Below are 20,573 nucleotides of genomic sequence, written 5' to 3' on the forward strand. Positions count from 1 at the left end.
CACCAATACCAAGTCAACAATTCTGGTTAACAATTATACGCAACCCAAATTTTTGGTGAAAAAAACAAAGAATGCGATATTGTGAAACCTACGTTCCACAGACTCATTATCTAATATTATAATCACTGGTGACTTCAATTCCAACTTGATTCTTACTTTGGAAGAAGAAGGTAAACTAAATGCTGATAACATCCACTGGGGTGTTCCTCATCAGACACAAGGTGTGGCAGGAACACTGAAGGACCAACTAGCAATCCAATTAGTGTCAGAACTAGAATTTCTCGGCATGCGTGTACTGAATGGAAGGTTCCCTGAAGACCAACCCCCTAGTAAAACGTACTATGGTCCACATGCTCAATCAACTTTGGACTTTACAATTGTTAGCCTTTCATTAATCCCTTTAGTAATTAGCTTTCATATCGAGTTCTCCCTGTTGAGTTATCATGCAATTCAGCACACCAAATTCAACCTTAACAAGGAAAGATTGGAACCATCATATATACTAGAAGGTCAATTAAGTTCTGTCAATCTGAAACGTATAAACTGGTCCAACAAAAATGAAAACGAGTGGTTTATGATAATGAAGGACACACTGAATGGTATAGGGAATGCAGCAATGAATGTGATTCATGCATGGTCTCTCTTCTTGACAAAATTAAAACAAAATATGAAGCTACCTATTATGAAAGCCGTCACAGACGGATCATAGAGAAAACTTTCGAAAGAGCTACAAGAAATGCGAAGGTCACTTCGTTGAACTCGCAAGAAGTTGCAGTCTGCTGACCACGGTGCATGTCAGTGGGTCACCTTTCGTGCGCAAAGCAGCATATATAAAAATAAGGTCTGGGAACAAAAAAGGATAACCAATGAGAGCTTTTGGTCCAAACTAATATTCAGCTCTAAACTTCAGAATACGAATACATTTTGGCAAACAATAAATCAGTTAACAAGACCCTGCAACGCACTTACATCTAATGTGCAGGAATCTGAGTGGGCTGCGTTTCTTGCGACAAAGTTTACTGATACCTCGACAAAAACTTCAGGTAGTGATCCTTTTCCGAAATATTACAATAAAATATGCACTGTTAAAGAACAAGGGAGTCAGCCATCAACCAGTAATCTTCGCAATGCATCAAGTTCTGAGTTTCAGAATAATCCATATGCGGCAGAAGAGATAATTAAAATAATCAAAAAAGCTAAATCTAATGGGGCGCCAGGTCCGAACGGCATCCCTCAAGCGGCATACAAATATGCACCAGAATTCTGGGGTCTACGTTTGGCCTAACTGTTTGCTGATGTGCAAACCTGCAACAGAGTACCTGAAAGCTGGCAAGGATCCATTTTCATGCCAATCTATAAAGGTGGTGAAAGATCAAATCCGACTAACTATCGTTTAATAGCGTTACAGTACGTTGAGGCAAAATATTTTGCATCGCTTCTCTCAAACGACCTGGTATCTTGGACAGGTGAAAGAGAGCTGATCCCCATTAACCAAACAGGGTTTAGAAAGGGGATTGGCACAACATCAAATATCCTATCCATGATTATGATAGCGGAAAAGTGCATGAGTAGCAAACAGGACTTGAACTTGTGTTTTATTGATCTTCAAGCCGCCTTCGACAGTGTAGATCGTAGCCTATTATGGTCGAAAATGAGAACATGGGACATACCGGAGAGTATTCTGAGGGGTTTGCTGCTATTTTATTCTGATACCTGGTCCCAAGTCAAAATAGGGGACGGTTCACGGCTGTCGAGAAAAGTCTTTACATCGATTGGCCTTAAACAAGGGTGTGTCCTTGCGCCTCATTTATTTAATCTTTTTATTTCAGATCTTTCCGGCAATTTAAATGCTTGTAATGCACATCCTACGAAATTAGGTGATCTACAGCTCACACACCTGGCTTATGCTGATGATATTGTTCTCATGAGCCTAACTAAGGTGGGCCTAACCAGATTAGTAAAAGAACTCTGTTTTCCTGTCTGCAAACAAGTTGGCATTAAACGTTACAAAAACTAAAACAATGTTGATAACCAATCGCCGCGTCTCAAAACATGATATTTGGTTAGATGGAAAACCGTTAGAGAAAGTTTCAAACTATAAATATCTAGGCTTTTATATAGATGACAAGCTTGATTTAATAGACCAGAAGAAATATCTGACGCAAAGAGCATGAGCATTGATATTTGGTCTAAGTACTATGGCGAAGAAATTGGAAGGTCCATCATTAAAACCCCTTTTAATCGTGATGGCGAACAAGGTTCTTCCCACCCTGACATATGCAAGTGTGGCAATGCATGGAAAGGATGCGGACCTAATAAACAGCTTAATAACTAAAATTTATTTAAAAAGTTCTTTGACTACCCATCATGTCCTCACCAGCGCAAATGCGACTTGAATTTGGCTTAAAAAATGAAAGGCTGGGCAGACTATATTCATATATCAAGGTGTGGTACCAGATTAAGCAAAAATCAACCGACAATAATTTTAATACCTTCCTATGGCAAGAGTTGAAATCACACAAAAAATCAAAAGCAAATCATTTCCTTACATATGCTTTGAAGGTCACGTGCTCAACAAATCTTTGGGATAAAAATCTGCCATTCCCAGTATTAAAACAGGCACTAAATAAAGTGGCCAAATTTCATTCTCTGGTTACGGTCAAAGAAAAATTCTCCCATCGTTCTCATTCTTGGGCTGTGATCAATGGTTATAAATCACTAACGCCAGCATTCTATTTGGAAACAACTTATTCCATTTTTATTAAGAAAAGGCTGATGGCATTGAGATTTGGTAAATTTCCAACCCTGGCAGAGGAACCAGCTTGGAAACCGCACGCTGCCGTCACATGCCGACTATGTGGTAGCCCCAAAGATTAAGAAGCTACGAACATGTAGATCTGCCAATATTGGAGGCTTGAATGCGACTGCCCCTCAAATACACTGCAAGCTGGTTAAGTTCTTGCAGGCATTCGAGAAAAGTCTAAAATAATAGGAAGATCTTAACTGTTAATGATCTACTCTTTGCCTGACTGTTTTTATCTTGATCTGAAGGAAATAATTTAGTTTTAACTTTTGTTTTTACTAAATGTTTCTTTCTCCTTTTTAAAGAATCTTAAATATTTTAATAATGGTTGTGTGATGTAAATCAAATTGTTATGGTTTTAATTAACTAAACAATAAAGATTACATATCAAATTGAGGAGATCCGAGTCGCTCACCAGTTCTTTTGTGACATTTTCGATGGCACTTTGAGAAGTTTGCCTGATATGTGATGTCCACTATTCTAGTGGGCACCCTGCATCAGTCCAAACAACCCTTATGGTGATGGTTGCAAAGTCAACCTTATAGACCAGCTATCCTAGTGGTAGCATGGACAAAGCAGTCTTAGGCTAAAACTTCAGTGAGCATGTGAAGCCAGCAGTTTTACCATATGCAACCCCTTGAATACCAAATGAAACCACCCAGGTTATATATAAAATATATATGTATTTATTACTAACACACCCCCTCTGAACTCTTTATGAGGTCAGAGGCCAAAGCACATAACAAGATACTTAATTATCATACAAGAAGTTGCACAAAATACAGTTGAGCCCTAGGGGCGTTGCAAACCTTATACTAAAATAGTGGTATAAGAACCACGTCACGCACACGGAGTAGGCCTAGGGAATCGCTGGTGCTATACTGAACTACCAAAGATTAGGAAGCAGGAGGCCCACGGGAAGCGTGTGCAGTGTCTTAACACACACGCGAGTTACCATAGGGATACAATGGCGCGGGGGTAGTATTCCAAAGCAAATGACACCTTACACGACATGTTTTGATAAAGCTAAACCAAAGTTAGCATTAACCGCGAGGATTATAATGCATTTAAGAGTATATGGTATGGCTATATCATAGAACAGCTATAAGGACATGGTTCCGAAAGCTGCAGACAGGCTCAGCTCATGCTAGAGCCTCATATCTCATAAAACCAAGCACTCTGCCTTCAGGATTGTTAAGGCCTGCCATCGGAGTGACTTATAGGTTTATATGTGTCTATATGTAATGGTAGGTATAGGGATACTATACCTAAGCAAGGGGTGATTACACGACCTTGCCCCAGCTGAGTGATCAGACAGTTGTGTCAATGTGGATGGCCAGCCAGGGGTGGCATAATACATGCTGCAGCCTCAGGTAGGCCTTGGATGCACCTATGCCCTGGGTACCTATGGTACACTATACAGGGGCTCATAAGGTGAGCCAATATCCAATTGGAGATGTACCTAAAGTACATGGAGTCCATTTTACAGTGGGAGCAGATAGCCTGGGGCCCTGATTAGCAGTATCCCTGGCCAACTAAGTCGAAAACCAGCTAAACACTAGGCAAAAAGTTGGAGTAACCATATAGTCAGATATCCACCTTCCTACAGGCTCTGACTCGGTCCACCATTTTACGCATTTCTGCTCTGATCAGGGAGACCTCCGTTGCGACGTGTCTATCTGGGTCTCAAGGGAAGTCTGCACCGAGGTTATTGCTGCTAAAATATCTTTGTTTGTGGGGTCGGGGTTCTCATCCTGGGTAGGGGCAGTGTTATGGTCTTTCTCCTGGTTCTTGTACCATGTGTACTTGCCTAACTTCGCCTGTACAGCATTGCGCCCGCAGCGGCCCGTCGCCATGATGTCTCCGGTAGGGAAGGTCCAACAGAGGGTCAGGACTTGTCAGCTACTCACCGCCGCCTGCAGTGGGGTTTCCCACACGGCCTGTCGATTTTGGTTGGTAGCACCCAAACACTCGAGATTCCGGATGGCTAGGCGGCACCCCCCAGCAGGTATTGGATTTCTTGAGATTTTTTACTTTCTTATTCAATTGTTTTGGTGCTGTTTAAATGCTTCCCACGTGTTCCTTTGTTGAAACCTTAATACTCAAAGCCACAGCTACCCAGGATGTTTTCAGGGTTCAACAATCGAAGCTTGACTGGCCCTAAGAAGGGTTTCTAGTGTTTAACACACTGAGGTCTCACAACCAATTCATAGAATACCCCCTGTTTCCTGAAAGAGCCTCTCAGATCTTTCAGGCCCAGGCACACCGGATAGAGTCTGAAAGGATCTGAAGAGTCAGAGCATGGTCTTGCAGTACTCTCTGCCTCTGTGTCACATACAGCCTTCGAAACTCGGTTTGTGCCAGAACAAGTTGTGAGATGGGATCTGACATTGACTGACTTTGGGAGACGTGTTTGTTATAGACATAGCGATGGCCTTTCAGGGTAAAAGAGTGGCGAGAAGGGTCTAAGTCCTGCTTGGATTTTTAACGTTTTTTCTTCGACATACCATAAGATTTGGAGTGCTATGACGGTTGACCTCTGGATCGACTCCTGCGACTGCTGGACCTGGAGCAGGACAGAGACTAACATTTGGACTTGGACTGGTCTCAAAGTGAAGCTTTCGGTGCTTGGCGAGTTTCACCTCAAGGTCCCATTTGGCATCAAGATTTATCAGTGTGCAGTTATTGCAGAACTTAGTCGTGATTCGACCTCAGGCAAATCTGATAAGGATCGGTCACTGACATTTGCTTGCAACGGTGCTTATAAGGTTTAAAACCTTTTGTTTTGGGAGCACATTGTAAATTATTTTGAGATAAAAGGTGTAATCAACGAGAGGAGAGGTAGCTCCAAATACGCGTTTGGAGGCGCAGAAAGAAAGGAACTGACGTTTGTGCTCTGGAGAGGTGATTTATAGGCTCCACACATCGTATCCAGAGCAAAGCGGCATCAGTGTGGTGCCACACGGGGCCACCTATTAGCATGCAGAGGTACTGCTGAAAAAGTTTCTAGTTCCAATCTGACACCTGGGGGAATATTCAAAAGGTGAGGAATCTGCAGTGAGAAGCCTTTATCAGAAAATTGCTGCATATCATTGAGTATTTCATTTAATTGCTGCAGTGTTGCCGATAGGCCTGGAAATTCCAGCTGTCATGGGTGCAGAGTCGAAATCCGCTCCAAAGTAGACCAACTTTGGGTGCTTGACCTGCAGGCACAATGACCCCCGTGCACCTTCTTGGGTGAATGAGAGTGACAGGACTGGGCAGAGTCTCACTTTAACTTCTTTTTTGGATTTCCATGAGGACTTAGAGTGTGAAGAAAACTGTTTACAAGATCGACATTGTGAGCAGAATCGAGATCTACCTTTTAAACATCAACAGATCCCAGCACAGTGTCATGTGCTACCTCGCCACAAAGAGCTTCGATTCCGGATCTTGAATGGCCTTGGGGTTGCATCAAGGTGCAGTCACTGCAGGCTGTAGTCATAATCTGACCCCTGGAACTGCAGGCAAGTCGCATTTGGGCAGTCACAGATATTGGTTTGCGCCACTCCCCACAGGGTTTAAACACTATATACTTGGAAAATGACATAATTCCCTTGTACGCTGAAGATTTTGATTTCAATTTAGTCTTGATGAAACGAGGGGTGGCTCCAAATCCATGTCTATTGATGTGGAAATAAAGGAACTGATGCCAGTGCGCATAGGTTGCACACATATAGGCCCAAGCACGTCTCATCTGTAGCAGAAGGATGCCGATGAGGAGCCGCTATTGTGCAGGGTTACTGCTAAAAATATTTTGTGGCCCAGTCTGAAGCCTGGGGAAGTATTCCAAGGGTGAGGAATCTTTGGTCAGACGTCTCTATCAGAAGCAGTACTTTAAATAGAGGATTGCTGCCTTCTGGGCTAGTATTGAGGGAACCATTCCCCTATTTATCACAGTTACTAGCAGCTCACTCAATGTTGACCATCTTCTCAAAGTTCACCCTAGTGAAGGCACCCAATATAGTTTGGGCTCTTAAGGAATTAAGGCCTGCATTAAAATTTAGGATAACTGCAGATCTTTTTCTGGCCAGCATTGGTTTTCTGGTCATTTCCACATTCTTGCTCAATGCATAAATGTGTCTCTAAGCCCTGTAAGTGTTAGCACCCATTCATCTCTCTTCTTAAGTCACAGTGGATCCAGGCCTATTATCAAACTAACTTGAAGCTGATCTTGGGCCTCTCTTCTCCTGTCATACAGTGCAAAACTGGTTTTGATTTACAGTTCTCCATCTTCCTCAGACTGATTAGACCACTTTTAAACCGTCAATTTGTTTTTCGGTATCCGCGTAGGGATCTTCATGGCTGAAGGCTTGGTTTGTACATGTGGCTTTCTAATGCCTTAATAATCTGCAGCTTTCAAAACTGTTGAACACTGCTTTGTATTCAGTCACAAACATTATAATCGTCCTTGATTGCCGAGAACACAGTACGTGTTCATTTCTGATCACTCAAATCTATTAAATATGGGACTACCAAAATAACTTGTGGGTGGCATCAGTTCAACACTATTGCTGACCTGTTTAGTGTCTATGTGGCCCATGGCCTCACTTGCACAAACTCTAAATATCTATGTTTCTTGAAGACATCCAACAATACTTCAGACTTCAGGTGATGTTGATAATTGTCAAAGGAATGGAGACTACATCTTACTCATCCACTTGTAAAGTGCTCATCCTAATTGATTTATGTTGCAAGTAAGGACTGCATATATTTTTTCTTGAGCGTGTACCCTATTTGGGAAAGGTTATTTGAATTTAATTGTAGTATTTTCACAATAGCATGCCCAGATTGGGGTGAGGGAATTTGAATTTCTATAAATGATTGTATATTTTTCTACTTTACGGATATCTGTGTGTGTGCTTTTATTTCTTTAAAACAATTGCTGTTTACTCATTTTTTAATTTGCTTTTTTTGGATTGGAATTTTTGCACAGTGTTTACTGTTTGTGAAGTTGCTGTTGGCTTAAACCGTCTACCTCTTTGCCTTTCCATCTCTGCAGATAATGTCGTAGGCAGTTGCAGCGAGGACATGATTCTCTTCCAGATGGTGGCAGATGGTGACAGCACCAGTGACCTCAATCTTCCGGTTGTCTTTCTCTTCCATAAGGAGGGTGAGGTTCTGCTGCAGGCGCTGAAGCAACACCTAAATGTTGAGGTGCTCCTGGGAGAAAAATCTGCACTGCTAGGCCAAGGTATTTATTCTCGCTGAGAGACATTGGGTGAAGGCAGACATCTTGTCTTTAGGACATTCATTTTTGAAAGAGTGCTTTTTCATACAATAATTGTTGGGCTTTGTTGATCAGAATAGCACCATACAACACTGAATTCAAATAAATACATAAGGAGTAGTAGATAAGACTACAAAATTAAACTAGATAAGTTATGCTTAGTCTGCCTTCTCTGTAACAACTAAAAATAACTGTAGAGAGGAACAGAATAAAGGAATGAAAAATAGCAGCCATATGAGGCAACATTCAGGGACAAGGCAATACCTAGGTAATCCATTTGAGACAGAAGGCAGGGCCAGTGAAAAGGAAAGGAAAACTGAAATGGTGAGGAGGGGCAGAAGATGAGGGAAGGGAACCGTGAAGAAATAGAAAGAAATGGTGTCCGAGTAGGTCTTCAAGATGTATTGCAGAGTATCTGTGTAGAAAGGTTTTAGCAGAGAGTAGGCCATTTCCAGTCTGGGTACGCTGCTGGAAGGAGTTATGTTGGGAAGAGGCATTAGGATCCCAACGACATCTAGCAATCACATATTACTGCATATGACCACACTTGAATGTGTCCTTACATAAATCCTCAGAATCAGTGGGCCGAGTATGAGCCATGCATGCCCCATTCTAGTGCATTGAAAGGTTAAATGTGCCCTAAATCACATTAAAAAGTCACGGAATTAACTGTAGAAAAAGTAAAAAAGATACACAAATGTAACCCATTTATACATTGGGCTACAACTGAAAATGACTTAGTTTTACGTTACCCAAGTGGGCCTCTAAACATATTGAACAGTAGCGAACAGTTTAAGGATAAAAGGAGCCAGTAACCAATATTGAGATGTAAAGTTAATCTATACAGCAAATATAACTGTTCCCAAGATGTTTAATTAACAGCCATAGATTCTAAACAGACCCCTCAGATGTGGCATATTATTGTACTGACTTGGCAGCCATTGACACCTATTCAACAGAGACTATGCCTTCATAACTGGCCACCAAAAATCCTATATGTTTTGGCTTTGATCAAACCGTTTATATATCAGTGCTTTCATGGGTAACTACAACCATCATCTCAATCAACCAATCCAAATTATTTTGGAGGCAAGTGGGGCTTCCACTCCCAAAGGGCACATTATTTTGCAATAGCCAGCGAAGGACCCAGCCACCTTCTTGTATGATTATGAATTCCTGGGATACCGTACATGTCATGGAGTACGGCTAGTAGGGCAGAGGACACAATGTTTAGACCGTTGGACCTTTTCAGGAATTCTCATATCTTCTAACAGTAGATGAGTAAAGCCATATATGGCTGTGACAATATTACAGGTGGATTGATTGCATCTCTGGCAAAAAGAGGGTATTTTATTGATATTTATATAGGATTTAATATCCATGATTCATCATCAAAGTACTTTTTCAAATAATTAGCATGCTACATATGGGTTTAAAGTGTTAGTCATAACTGGAGATATGGTTATTCATGAAGAGATAGGGTTTATTGAAGTTGAATAAGTTGTCGATCATGGGATTCTCTCTGATATCCATAAACAGTAGAATATCACCACCGCTTGCATTTTTTAGGGGGTTTAAAAAATTCAAGGTAACCAAAATAATAACAATGTATTTGGATAAAAACATCAATGAATTATATGCTTTTTAAAACCTTATGTAAAGGAAAAATTGAGACTTGATCGTCTAAGCATTCATAGTAGTAATTTTACACTACACCTTTAAGGAATTCTTAGGCAGGAAGCCTTTCATTGAGGCAGTGCAAGGTATGAGGCAGTTGGTTTTTCTGGCTCACCTGGGTAGGATACCTGAACCCTCTGCTGACTTTTTAAACATTTTGGCTGAAAACGTTCCATTTATATAACGCAACATTTTATAGCGCCCTACTAATTTTTCTGAAGTATTTCTTAGTTTTTTCTGTTTTTTCCTGAAATGTTTCTCCTTAATTCTGTCCCTAGAACCAACATGGCGGTTTTCTTTCATACAAGTCCTTCGGTAGGTGACAAGGAAAGGAAATCCTGAATTGATGAATAAAATGTGTGTGCCATATGTCTTCTGGAAGTGTAAACTATGTTTAGAGCTGCCATACAGGCTCTTTGGGTCCGGAAGAGATGATTAGGGCAATCTGAGTCCACTAGCTTCAGAAGGGCAAGAGTGCTATCACACTCTTCTTTTGTCCCGGGTCTGACCAAGACTGGCGAGACCCTCATGCATCACCGGTATTGAGATGATTGGCGTCAAGAAACCCTACAATGTGCCCTTTACTGCTCCTCCTGAAAAAAATAAAGCAAGCTGGTGGATGCTGGGGGAAGGAAAGTCTACCACTCTTCAGCCTCTTCCTTAAGCTTCGACAGCCTTATTTGACTGTTACAGGGACGGAAACACTTGTATGGCAAACTTAATAGGCCGGATAGAAAAGGATTTTCCAAGATCTTAGAGGAAGGAATACTGGCCTCAGCCCAAACCATTGGTATGGCAAATATTTGGCTGATGTTGCTGCTGGTAGACTCTTTAACATACTTAACAGGAGACATTGTTCATTATTAAGACTAATATTTTTTAATCTGCAGATCCAGCAAATACTGTTGGACTTGCCCATGTCTGGTTCCTCCCTCTTTGGTACACACGCAGATGAGCAATGTCAGTTTCTGAAGACTGAAGCTCAAACACTTAAATCCATGGGACTGGAAAATAAGGGATGTGTTTCCCAAAGTTCAGTTCAAGGGTATGGTAGCAGACAACAAAGAGCAGATTGTTTTTGCAAAATACATTTAGCTTTGACAACAGCAACTGCTGCAGAAGCCGTATTTTCATGAGCAAAATCCTCAAAAGAGCAAAGGGTTCCAATAGCCTTGAGCAACTGCAGGAAAGGTTTCACCTGTGAGACAATTAAACTATTTATGCTATATCATGCAGCACTCCCAACAATTTTCCCACCTGGCAGAGCATTGAAAAAGACATTGTATGTCGAATTGTTTGTACCTGATTGGAAATGGCTAACTTACCTGTAAGTCCGTGGTATATGGTACCCTGGTACCCAGGGCATGCAAGTTAGTAGGGTATCTTACAGCTTGTAGCACCAGTTGTCCCACCCTGGAGGCCCCCCAAGTAAAACAAGCCACTGCGGACTGACAAAGTCAGGCTATGAGTGCATGACTACTTTGCCAGTTCGCAGTGGTGTCATTTGAAGCAATGGCAAAGCCCCTACTTCCCCTGCAAATCTGTGGGTCATCCCTCTAGCAAGCCTACCAAGTCCTGAGGCAGGGTGTAACATGAGACCCAGGCAGGATAAGTCCTTACAGCAAACACAGGAAAACAGTTTTTACTGTGGAAAGACTTGGTTGCCTTATTGCCAAGTATTGGATTACATGCAGACACCTGAGCTGTGCTAACTCCTGAATTGTACGACCAAAGTGGACACCCTTGTTATCAAACAACTTGTTACATTAAGCCCAACTTGCATCTCAAGTGGAAATTAATGTATCTTGGTGCAGTGTACAGCTTTAGCAAAGCTGTCACTTTGTTGCCTTTAAAACTCCTGTGCCTTCCCGGGCAAACATGGAGCCTGTTCCACAAGACGGCTTTCTGCCCTCCTGGAGAGACGTGCCAACGACTCTCAGGAAGGGGAACAATGAGGGATTGCCTCCCATGGAGATGTACCTCCCTCCACCAGGAAGCCACTTAGGTGTTAGTTGTCCCAAAATGAAGGCTTCAAAGGGGAAGCCACATTTGAAGGGCAGATGTATCACACTAGGGTGGAGGACTGCCTCATTGTTTAGGCAGACAGGCTGGCACGGAGAGCAGATTGGGGAAACCAGTTTCCAAACTCGTTTCTCCAAGGGCGTGTAGCCCTGAGGTAGCCACATCCAAGGGATGGGCTAGTGAGGTCTGAACTACGAGGGACGTGACTCACCATCTTGGGAGTGGGCAGAATGGTGCATTTTGGGAATGCCAGATCCTACACTCCACAGGAAGTGATCACCAGCTGGGAGGGAACTTAGTAGACCATTGGCTACCAATCGCATCTTGCCCTCAGGGAATTTGCTAAGCATAAGAGTGGCACTCAGACCTAAGATCTCGACCGACTTGGGAGAACGATTAAAGAAGGACTGCCCTGCTGCACCGAGGGACCAGCTAAGAGAGGCTGCACCGACTAAGACTGCACCTGCTATATCTGGTGGCTAGCGAAGTGAGGTACTGTGCTTTCTGGGTCCTACTCAAAGGGAAGCTGTGTCCTGAGCCCAGTCAAGCCAAGAGAATTTCAAGGGCCAGCTGACTCGCCTCCTGTTCGCAGCACAGGGGCACAACAGCTGAAGTAGCCTCTGGGGTGAGTTAGTAGCCCAAAGTCATCAAGCTGCTACCACTGCCTCCATGCAGTACTGAGGAACAAGACTCGACGCACAGAGTTGCACTTCAGTTCTCTGAACCCGGGGGTGCTGTTTGAGAGTTCCTGGGACCCTGAGAAGGCGAGTCCAGTGGCAACTTGACTTGGTCAAACCGGACAGGAGTTAATGGGATGTCGAGCCTGCAACCAGGATCACATCACCATCTGCATGGACCTAGGAATCCCTGCAGGGAGTCCCTCCATCAGCTGTGTTGCATCTTCAGCATTTTTCATCCCTTGCATCAGGACTACTCCATAGGAATCAATCGCACTGGGGATAAAGTGCCCAGAACTGATAAAGAGCAGCTTCTTCTTAGAAGGTAACTATTGTTGAGGGCCTTGCTGGTCTCTCTAACTAGCTCCCTGCCAGAGTTGGTTGTCCCAATTACTTCTAACCTATGGCATCAGCACTTAGAAACAAGTGTCCAATTTGTTTTGCTTTGCCAAGGCTTGTTTGTGGATGAGCGAAATAGCTGTGATTTATTATTGCTTGTAAATCCTATATCACCTGAACCCTCCGGTGGATCTTTTTTATTATAGTGTCAAAACTCTATTTTTATAAACTGGTGTCGTATTTCTTGAGTGTTGTCAATTTCTTCTTCAATTGTTTTGGTTCTGTTTAACCCCTTCGAAGCTAATGACGAGCTGGGCTCGTCATGGCGCTTACCTGCCGTGCGCGGATGACAAGGCCAGCTCGTCATGATTAATGGTCATTTTGGTTCTGCAGCGCAGGACGGGAAAACGCCTAGCAGCCATGTGGTTAAATGCTTTACATTTGTTCCTTCATGTAAGGCTTCCTGCTCAGTGCCCCAGCTACCTTAGGTTGAGCTGAGGGTTTTACAGACGAAACCTGCTGGTCCTGAAGTACAAGTTATTTACCTTCTTTAATGTTATATCTGGTAGAGACAGTCTAGCTGCAGATTCCTTAACTTTTGGATTCTCCCCAGGCTCCAGTTTGGATCCAGATATTTTTCAGCAGTACCTCTGCACACTGGGAATGGCGTTGTACGGCTCCGTGATGACGACGTCTCCAGATATGACGTCAGTGGAGACATATAAGTCGGCTCCGGTGCGCGGTCGTCTGTTTCTTCTGTGAAACTTTCCGTGCCAGAACCCGGAGCCACTCTAGAAACTGGCTGCGGAAACAGTGTGCCAGAAAATTATCAAAATCTTTTAAAACACCAACTACAATCAACAAAAAAATGGTATGCCAATACCATCCAAAGGGTTTAGGGTAAAACACCCACATTAATCAACGAGGCCACGTGAAACCCTCCCTAAAAAGGGGAACACCCTTCACTGTACAGACCACTCACCAATGTAAGTGAGAGGTAAGACCATACCAATACAAGGCCCATGAAACAACAACAAAATGTTTGTTGAGTCACCATTTAGTGAGATAGTGACCACTGCTATACAAACCAGTATTGATACAGGTTGTAATCCTTTGTCTCATAGGTCTTTCATAGAGCAGGGAGGATGGGCAGGGCGTTAAGAATCTGCGGCTAGACTGTGACTGTGACTGTGTCTCTACAAGATATTACGTTACTGAAGGTAAGTAACTTATACATCTTATAGATACATCTAGCCGCAGATTCCTAAACTTTTGAAGCAAATACCATCGCTATACCCACTGGGGGAGGGTCTATGAACTAATCCTACAACATTTCTCAAAGAGAACCAGCTAGTCAAAACCAACAACTGAGTAAATGTACATAGGCATAGTAGGAAAAGAGCATGGCTCTTAATAGAAACTATGATCACTTTCAGAGAATATATCAATACTAAACCACCCTATAGGCCCGAAAAAAATTGAGTCCTGAGGGAAAAGAGGTTAATGGAAAGAAGTACGGGTTGTACACTGTTCCTTGCCTAATGGTCAGGGTTACCGGATATCCGGTACCAGCGGAGAGGGATAGGCTAACACGAGCGGACACGGGAACAGTGAACCTTAGATACAGAGGCTTCACCCCCAATGTGCGACCCGCTGGTTACTGTTGTAACACATAAACCCTGACCATTAGGCAAGGAACAGTGTACAACAGGTACTTCTTTCCATTAACTGTTATGAGTCACTGATACTTTGATAGATCTTATGTTGTAGAGAGCCTACCACTATTTAGGTCCTGACGAATCGCGTGTCACTGTAATATTAGCGAGAAACATGTTGACCACTTCTTTCACTCTCTAGTCTAGTCTCGAGCTAGGACACCTAATTTCCCAGCAAGTACAGACTAGTTCCTGTTTTTAATTGAAGCAAGGGACCACCTGAATAAAGTTGTTTTGTGTTACCCATTGCCTCATTTTAACTCACCACCCCGTCTACAGCCCCTTGGCCCCTCACCCACACTTCACCCATAGGCAGTTGGATTAAAAGATCTCCGCCAAAGAGCCCCTCTTTGAGGTGCCGCCCGTTGGATATTGCACCGCCTACCCAACAAGGAGCATTGCCTATGATGAAGCATAACACCTGCAAGGGTGTGTGAGGCCTCTATATCCAATAAAATGGATACCGCTTGGTAGGTGTCTGTAAGGATCTGGGGACCCAGGGGATGTAGATACCCCAAACCACAGGCGGTAGGTACCACAGGATTTAAGTTATTGGTTGTTTTATTCAAGGTTTTCACAGTTAGTAATAACACCATGAAAAAGGCAGGATCCTCAGGATCTCGGGACACTGGTTGACTCTTTTGGGCTTGCACAGAATGGGTCAGGATGGCTGGGCTTTTCCTTGGGCTCGTGTTCTCTGGGATCCCGGGTCTTTGGGCCTCAGAAGTGAAGAGAAAAGGGTCCAAGAAACTGGGTCAATCAAACTATTCCGGCTTTCCTAAATACGTGTTCTACCTTCACCAATCAGTGGAGATGAGGGCTGTGAGGAGCGTTTAAACAAAATCCAATCTCAATCAAGTGCCCTACGTCCCGCCTCGCCAAATCGAGTGCTCTACCTCCCGCCTCCCCCAACACCCCACCAAAATGCCCCTTGCAATGGCACTTGCCTGTAGCCGCGGCCCGTCCCTTGGACCGCGTCGCCTGGACCCGGGACGTCTCCTCCTGTCGGCCCACCGGGTTCACTCGTGGTGTATAAGACGTTCTCCAGGCTCGGATGTTCACTCGCCTTGTCCACGGCTCGACTCTCTGCTTTCTCCTCCGCTGCTCCGACGCGGCTCCCTGCACTCTCCTCCACTGCTTCGATGCGGCTCCTGGTTCTCTCCTCCGCTGCTCCGATATCAGTCACTCCTTCTCCTTCCGTGATACGTCCTCCCTGTTGGTTCTCCTCTCCGTCCTCCAGGTGCTCTGGTCTCCTGCCTCCAACGCTGCACACCATCTGGTCTACTTCCAGTCCTCTTATCTCCCTCACTTCGTTAGACAGACTTGGCTCCGCCCCCTCCAGTCTGTCAGATGAGAGCGCTGGCTTGTTCCGGGTCCCCACATGACGGCAAGGCGGAAGTGCCTTCCTGGTCCATACAACGGGTCCCGTCCTGCTCCTCCTCACTGTGTCCTTCCAACCTTCACCTCCACTTCACACTCCTGTGGCTTGACCACCACACTCACTTCTTTCCCAGGAACAGCCCAGTTTCCTTTGTAAACTTTTAAAATACAACAATATTCCTTAAAAATCACTACTGTAGGGGCGTGGCCAAGATGGCGGGGTGAGCGGACGCTTCCTCCCGTAGCTCCTCCGGCCCAGCTCAGCCCGAGCCCCGATTCCTGCGCTTCTCTCCCCCCGCGGCTGCACTGCGGGTGAGAGAACTGTGCCGGAGTTCGCGGGGCACATTTTGAGACCACTTTGACTTTTGTGGCCCCGGGGGAAGTCCCCGAAAAGTTTATTTGGAGACCGCTCCGAGGAGTGGAGCCCGGGTCGCCCCGAGGAGAAGAGCCGGGAGGCGGAGCGTATTGCGGCGCTGTCCGCGCGCCTCGGCTGGGCCGAGTGCTGAAAAGCTGAAAGCCGGAGATCCCGGGGGAGCGGACTAGACGGACTCCGCGGAGTGTGGTGGCTTCCTGGCCGGCGGCCTGGTGGCGAGCACCATTGCTGGGCGACGAACCCCAGCCCTGCCCCGGCGATCTTCCCCCTACTCTGGGTCACGAGGAGTGCTGTCTTGCGAACTCCGCGCCTGGAGGCTCTGGATGGCGGAGTTCAAGCAGTGCCCGAGCTGGGCAATCAACTGGTGGTGAAGGGAAACATCGGTTTCGCACTTTCCGGACCCGTTGCCGTTTGAGGGTTGCCCACGGACTTGCTGGCCCGGGCTGCCTTCTTGGGTTCCACCCTCCCGCCATCTTGTCTTTGTGTAGCTGAGCCCAGTGGCCTTGCCCGCGCCCTTCTCACACGGGAGCCTCGGCTCGTCCTGGTACCGGCTCATCTGCTGCCCCCCCTGGGAGTATGAGGCTGGAGGCCTACACTTTGGACGTTGCTGCCTGCCCTGCTGGCCCGGGGGTCGTCTTGCCCAGGCCCGGGTCGCCATTTTGTCGCCTGTGACGCACTACCCTTGTCCCCGACGAGGGCCTCACATCTGGTGCCCGCGAGCGGTGGCGCTCGCCTACAGCAACTGCCCTAGGCTTCAACGGGGGCCAAGATGACTGGGAGACGCGGCGCGGCACGAGGAGATCGCACTTTGCCGGAAATGCTCGGCAGGTCCCAGCAACTATGCGACTGGGCGCAGCCGTCCCCGGGGGCCTCCCGGGCATCAACAGACGCAACCGTGGGCGAGCCACCAGTCACGAGGTCCTTCATGGAGGACTTATTCAGCTCCCTCAAGGAGGAACTTCAGACTCTTAAGACCGAAGTGGCCGGAGAGGTCCGGGAGGTGCGCAGGGAAGTCGAAGGCCTGGGTGAGCGGGTCGATACTGTGGAGACGGCGGCCCAACGTCGCGATGAAGAGATAACTCATCTCCAGCAGGACGTCCTCCGCCTTCGGGAGCAGTGTGTCGAGCTCCAGGCCCACTCGGAGGACCTCGAGAACAGGTCCAGGCGGAATAACATCCGGGTGCGAGGGGTTCCATCCGCGGATGAAGGTGCGGACCTAGTGGCCTATCTGCAGGACCTGTTCCGCGACATCTTGGAGGAAGGAGCGGATTTCCCGATCCGCATTGACAGAGCACATAGGGTGGGCCGCCAGCGCCAGTCATCGGCACCCCCGACTGATATCCTGGCATTCCTGCCGGATTTCCCCCTAAAAGAGCGCATCATGACGGAGGCCCGCAGGAAGCAACCGCTGACCTTCCGAGAAAGACCGGTGGCGCTCTATCAGGACCTGTCCGCCATCACGCTGCAGAAGCGCAGGTCTTTCCGCATCGCTACGGACTTTCTGCGAGAGCATGAGACAGCCTATTCCTGGGGTCACCCCTTCCGTCTTATTTTTCGATGGAATGGGGTGCTGCATCAGCTGCGCTCTTTACAAGATGTCTGTGGAGTACTGGGCCTTACTGCTACGGAGGAGGACGGGACTACACCCGCATGGCGGCGCCCCGAACGGCAGGGCCGACGGAGATCGAGGAGGCGCCCATCGTCAGCGGCGGCAAGTCGTCCAGACTCGCCCACCATAAGAGCAGAAATGGAGGAGGCCCTGAGGACTGCGGCCAGGAACTTGCCTGAATCTACTGGTGTGGCCCTAACGGCCTAACTTTTCTCCGGGGGGAGAGACTCTTAGCTTTAACAATGCTGGGCTGGGGTTGGGAGCTGGGGGGGCGAGGGGGGAGGCGTGTGGCTGGACGTCCACTTGACTATTTTCTGCAGACTCGCCCACCTGGGCTAGACTGAGACTATGGGGTGTTGTTTCCTGTTTTTTGTTTTGGTTGGTTGCTATGGGTTGGTTCTGGGGGGGTTTAACTGTTGGTTTGGTGTGGGGGGGGTCCCGTCCGAAGCTGTCCGACCATGTGCGCTGCTGCCTCTGGCCTTCCCTGCGCCCCTGCCCCGCGCGCCCCCTCCGCTGATCCCTCGCTCGCTGCATAGCGCGTTGTTTCCCTGGAGGCGATGCCGCCCCTGAAAGTAGTGACCCTTAATGTTAAGGGTCTGAATAACCCCGTGAAGCGTAGGGCGATCCTTTCCCTGTTGGAGGGGTCGCAGGCGGATATCTGCCTCCTGCAGGAAACCCATTTACTTTCCAAAGATTGCCATAGGTTGCGCTCAGCCAAGTTCCCCACGCAACTCTTTTCCTCTGCTGCGACTAAGACTGCTGGGGTGGCCATTCTCCTAGCCAGCTCCTTCAGGGGGGAGGTGTTGCATAAACATGCTGAGCAGAAGGGGAGGCTTCTAGTGTATCGCATGCGTTTGGGAGGTGTTTCCTTTACGGTTGGTTCGGTATACAGCCCAAATGACCACCAGGATCGCTTCCTGGAATCAGTGTTGGTGGACGTTACTGCCTCGCCCGATCGCCATATCATCTTGGGGGGAGACCTGAATATGGTCTTCGACTCCGCCCTGGACAGGTCTGCCCACCGCTTTCCGCAGACAGGGGAGCTTTCTAGGGCGGTGCAGGACCAGATTGCGGAAATGGACCTGCATGACCTCTGGCGCGCCATGCACCCCACCGATAGGGACTACTCCTATTTCTCCCACGCGCACCGCACGTATTCACGGTTGGACTACCTCTTGGTGAGCGGACCGCTTCGTTCGGCCGCCACAGCGGCAGACATCGGGGTCTTGTCCCTGTCCGATCACGCACCGGTTTCCGGAATCTTCGCTTGGCCGGCGGCCCCCCCCTCTAGGGGGATGTGGCGGCTTCGGGACACGCTTCTCCATAAGAAATCGGTTGTGAAGCGAGTGGAGGAGGTCATCCAGGACTACCTGACCCACAATAACAACTCTGCCACGTCCCTGGCAACGCAGTGGGCGGCTTTGAAAGCGGTTGTCAGGGGGGAGTTTATCTCCATTTCCTCGGCGGAAAACAGGGAACGCCAACGCAAGAGGGAGGAACTGACGGTGCAGGTTAGGGAGCTTGAGCAGGTTCACCGCCGAACAGGGGCTCCTAGGGTCTGGAAGCAGCTGAAGGCGGCACGGAAACTCCTCTCTGCGTTGGATCTAGATCAGGCGGAGTATGCCGCGCTGCGCCTGAGGCATGCCTTTTACACCGGCGGAGACATGTGCGGTAAGCTCCTGGCCCATAGGCTCAGGGCTGCGCAGCAACGCAATGTGGTGAAGGAACTGGTGGGAGTGGATGGGATCCCGGTTTCCGGTGACGCGGAGGTGGCAGATTCCTTTCGTTCCTTTTACGAGGCGCTGTACGCTGCAGAGCCTTCCCCACCGGGAGAGGCTGAGGCCTATCTAGAATCCGTGACCCTCCCGGCCCTGGACTCCTTCCAGGCGGCCACCTAGAGAGGGACATTCACGTGGAGGAGGTCATCTCCGCGATTGCACGGCTAAAGCATGGTAAGGCCCCGGGCCCGGATGGCTATACGGCCTTGTTTTACAAGACCTTCTGTCCAACTGTCGCGCCTCTACTGGCTCGCTTGTTCAACTCCTTCTCCGAACCGGGAGCCATCCCACCGGACCTTCTCTCAGCGACTGTGTCGGTTATCCCCAAGCCGGGGAAGGACCGGACCCTGTGCGGCTCGTACCGGCCCATCTCGCTCCTAAATGTGGACCTCAAGCTTTACACCGGAATCTTGGCGGCCAGACTGGGTCTACACCTACCAGGTTTGGTGGAGGCGGACCAGGCCGGTTTTGTACCGGGTAGGCAGACGGTCGACAACACAAAGAGGGTGACGCACGTGCTGGAAAAGGCCTCACGCGTCCCGGGGGAGCGGATGCTGCTATCGGTCGACGCGGAGAAGGCCTTTGATAGGGTTCATTGGCCATATCTCGAGCTGGTCCTTGGGAAACTGGGGATCGGCGAGAAGTTCCGCACTATGGTCTTTAACTGCTATAGGAGACCATCAGCGTCAGTGCGTGTCAACGGACACAGCTCCAACAGCTTTGCCATTGAGCGCGGCACGAGACAGGGTTGCCCCCTCTCGCCGCTCCTCTTTGCCCTTTATATGGAGCCGTTTGCACAGAGGATTCGCGATAACCCGGACGCTATTGGGGTGAAGATGGGGCAATACACGCACACTGTCAGCTTATACCGGACGATGTCTTGCTGACCCTGGATGACCCCAAGCGGTCGCTTCCTGCCTGCGTCCGGGAA

The 20,573-nt window shown here is 47.5% G+C and overlaps 1 protein-coding gene across 1 annotated transcript in view; it reads left to right on the forward strand.

Moving 5' to 3' along the window:
- Positions 1-20,573, forward strand: part of LOC147710431 (ER degradation-enhancing alpha-mannosidase-like protein 3) — a 353,737-nt gene that overhangs the window by 306,242 nt on the left and 26,922 nt on the right. Inside the window, exon 19 of the mRNA XM_086921118.1 lies at positions 7,845-8,036. Coding sequence (XP_086777244.1) covers positions 7,845-8,036 — 192 coding nt within the window. The remainder of the gene's footprint in view (positions 1-7,844; positions 8,037-20,573) is intronic.

The sequence above is a fragment of the Lissotriton vulgaris genome, chromosome 5, assembly GCF_964263255.1.
Source record: "Lissotriton vulgaris chromosome 5, aLisVul1.2, whole genome shotgun sequence".
Lineage (NCBI taxonomy): Eukaryota > Metazoa > Chordata > Amphibia > Caudata > Salamandridae > Lissotriton > Lissotriton vulgaris.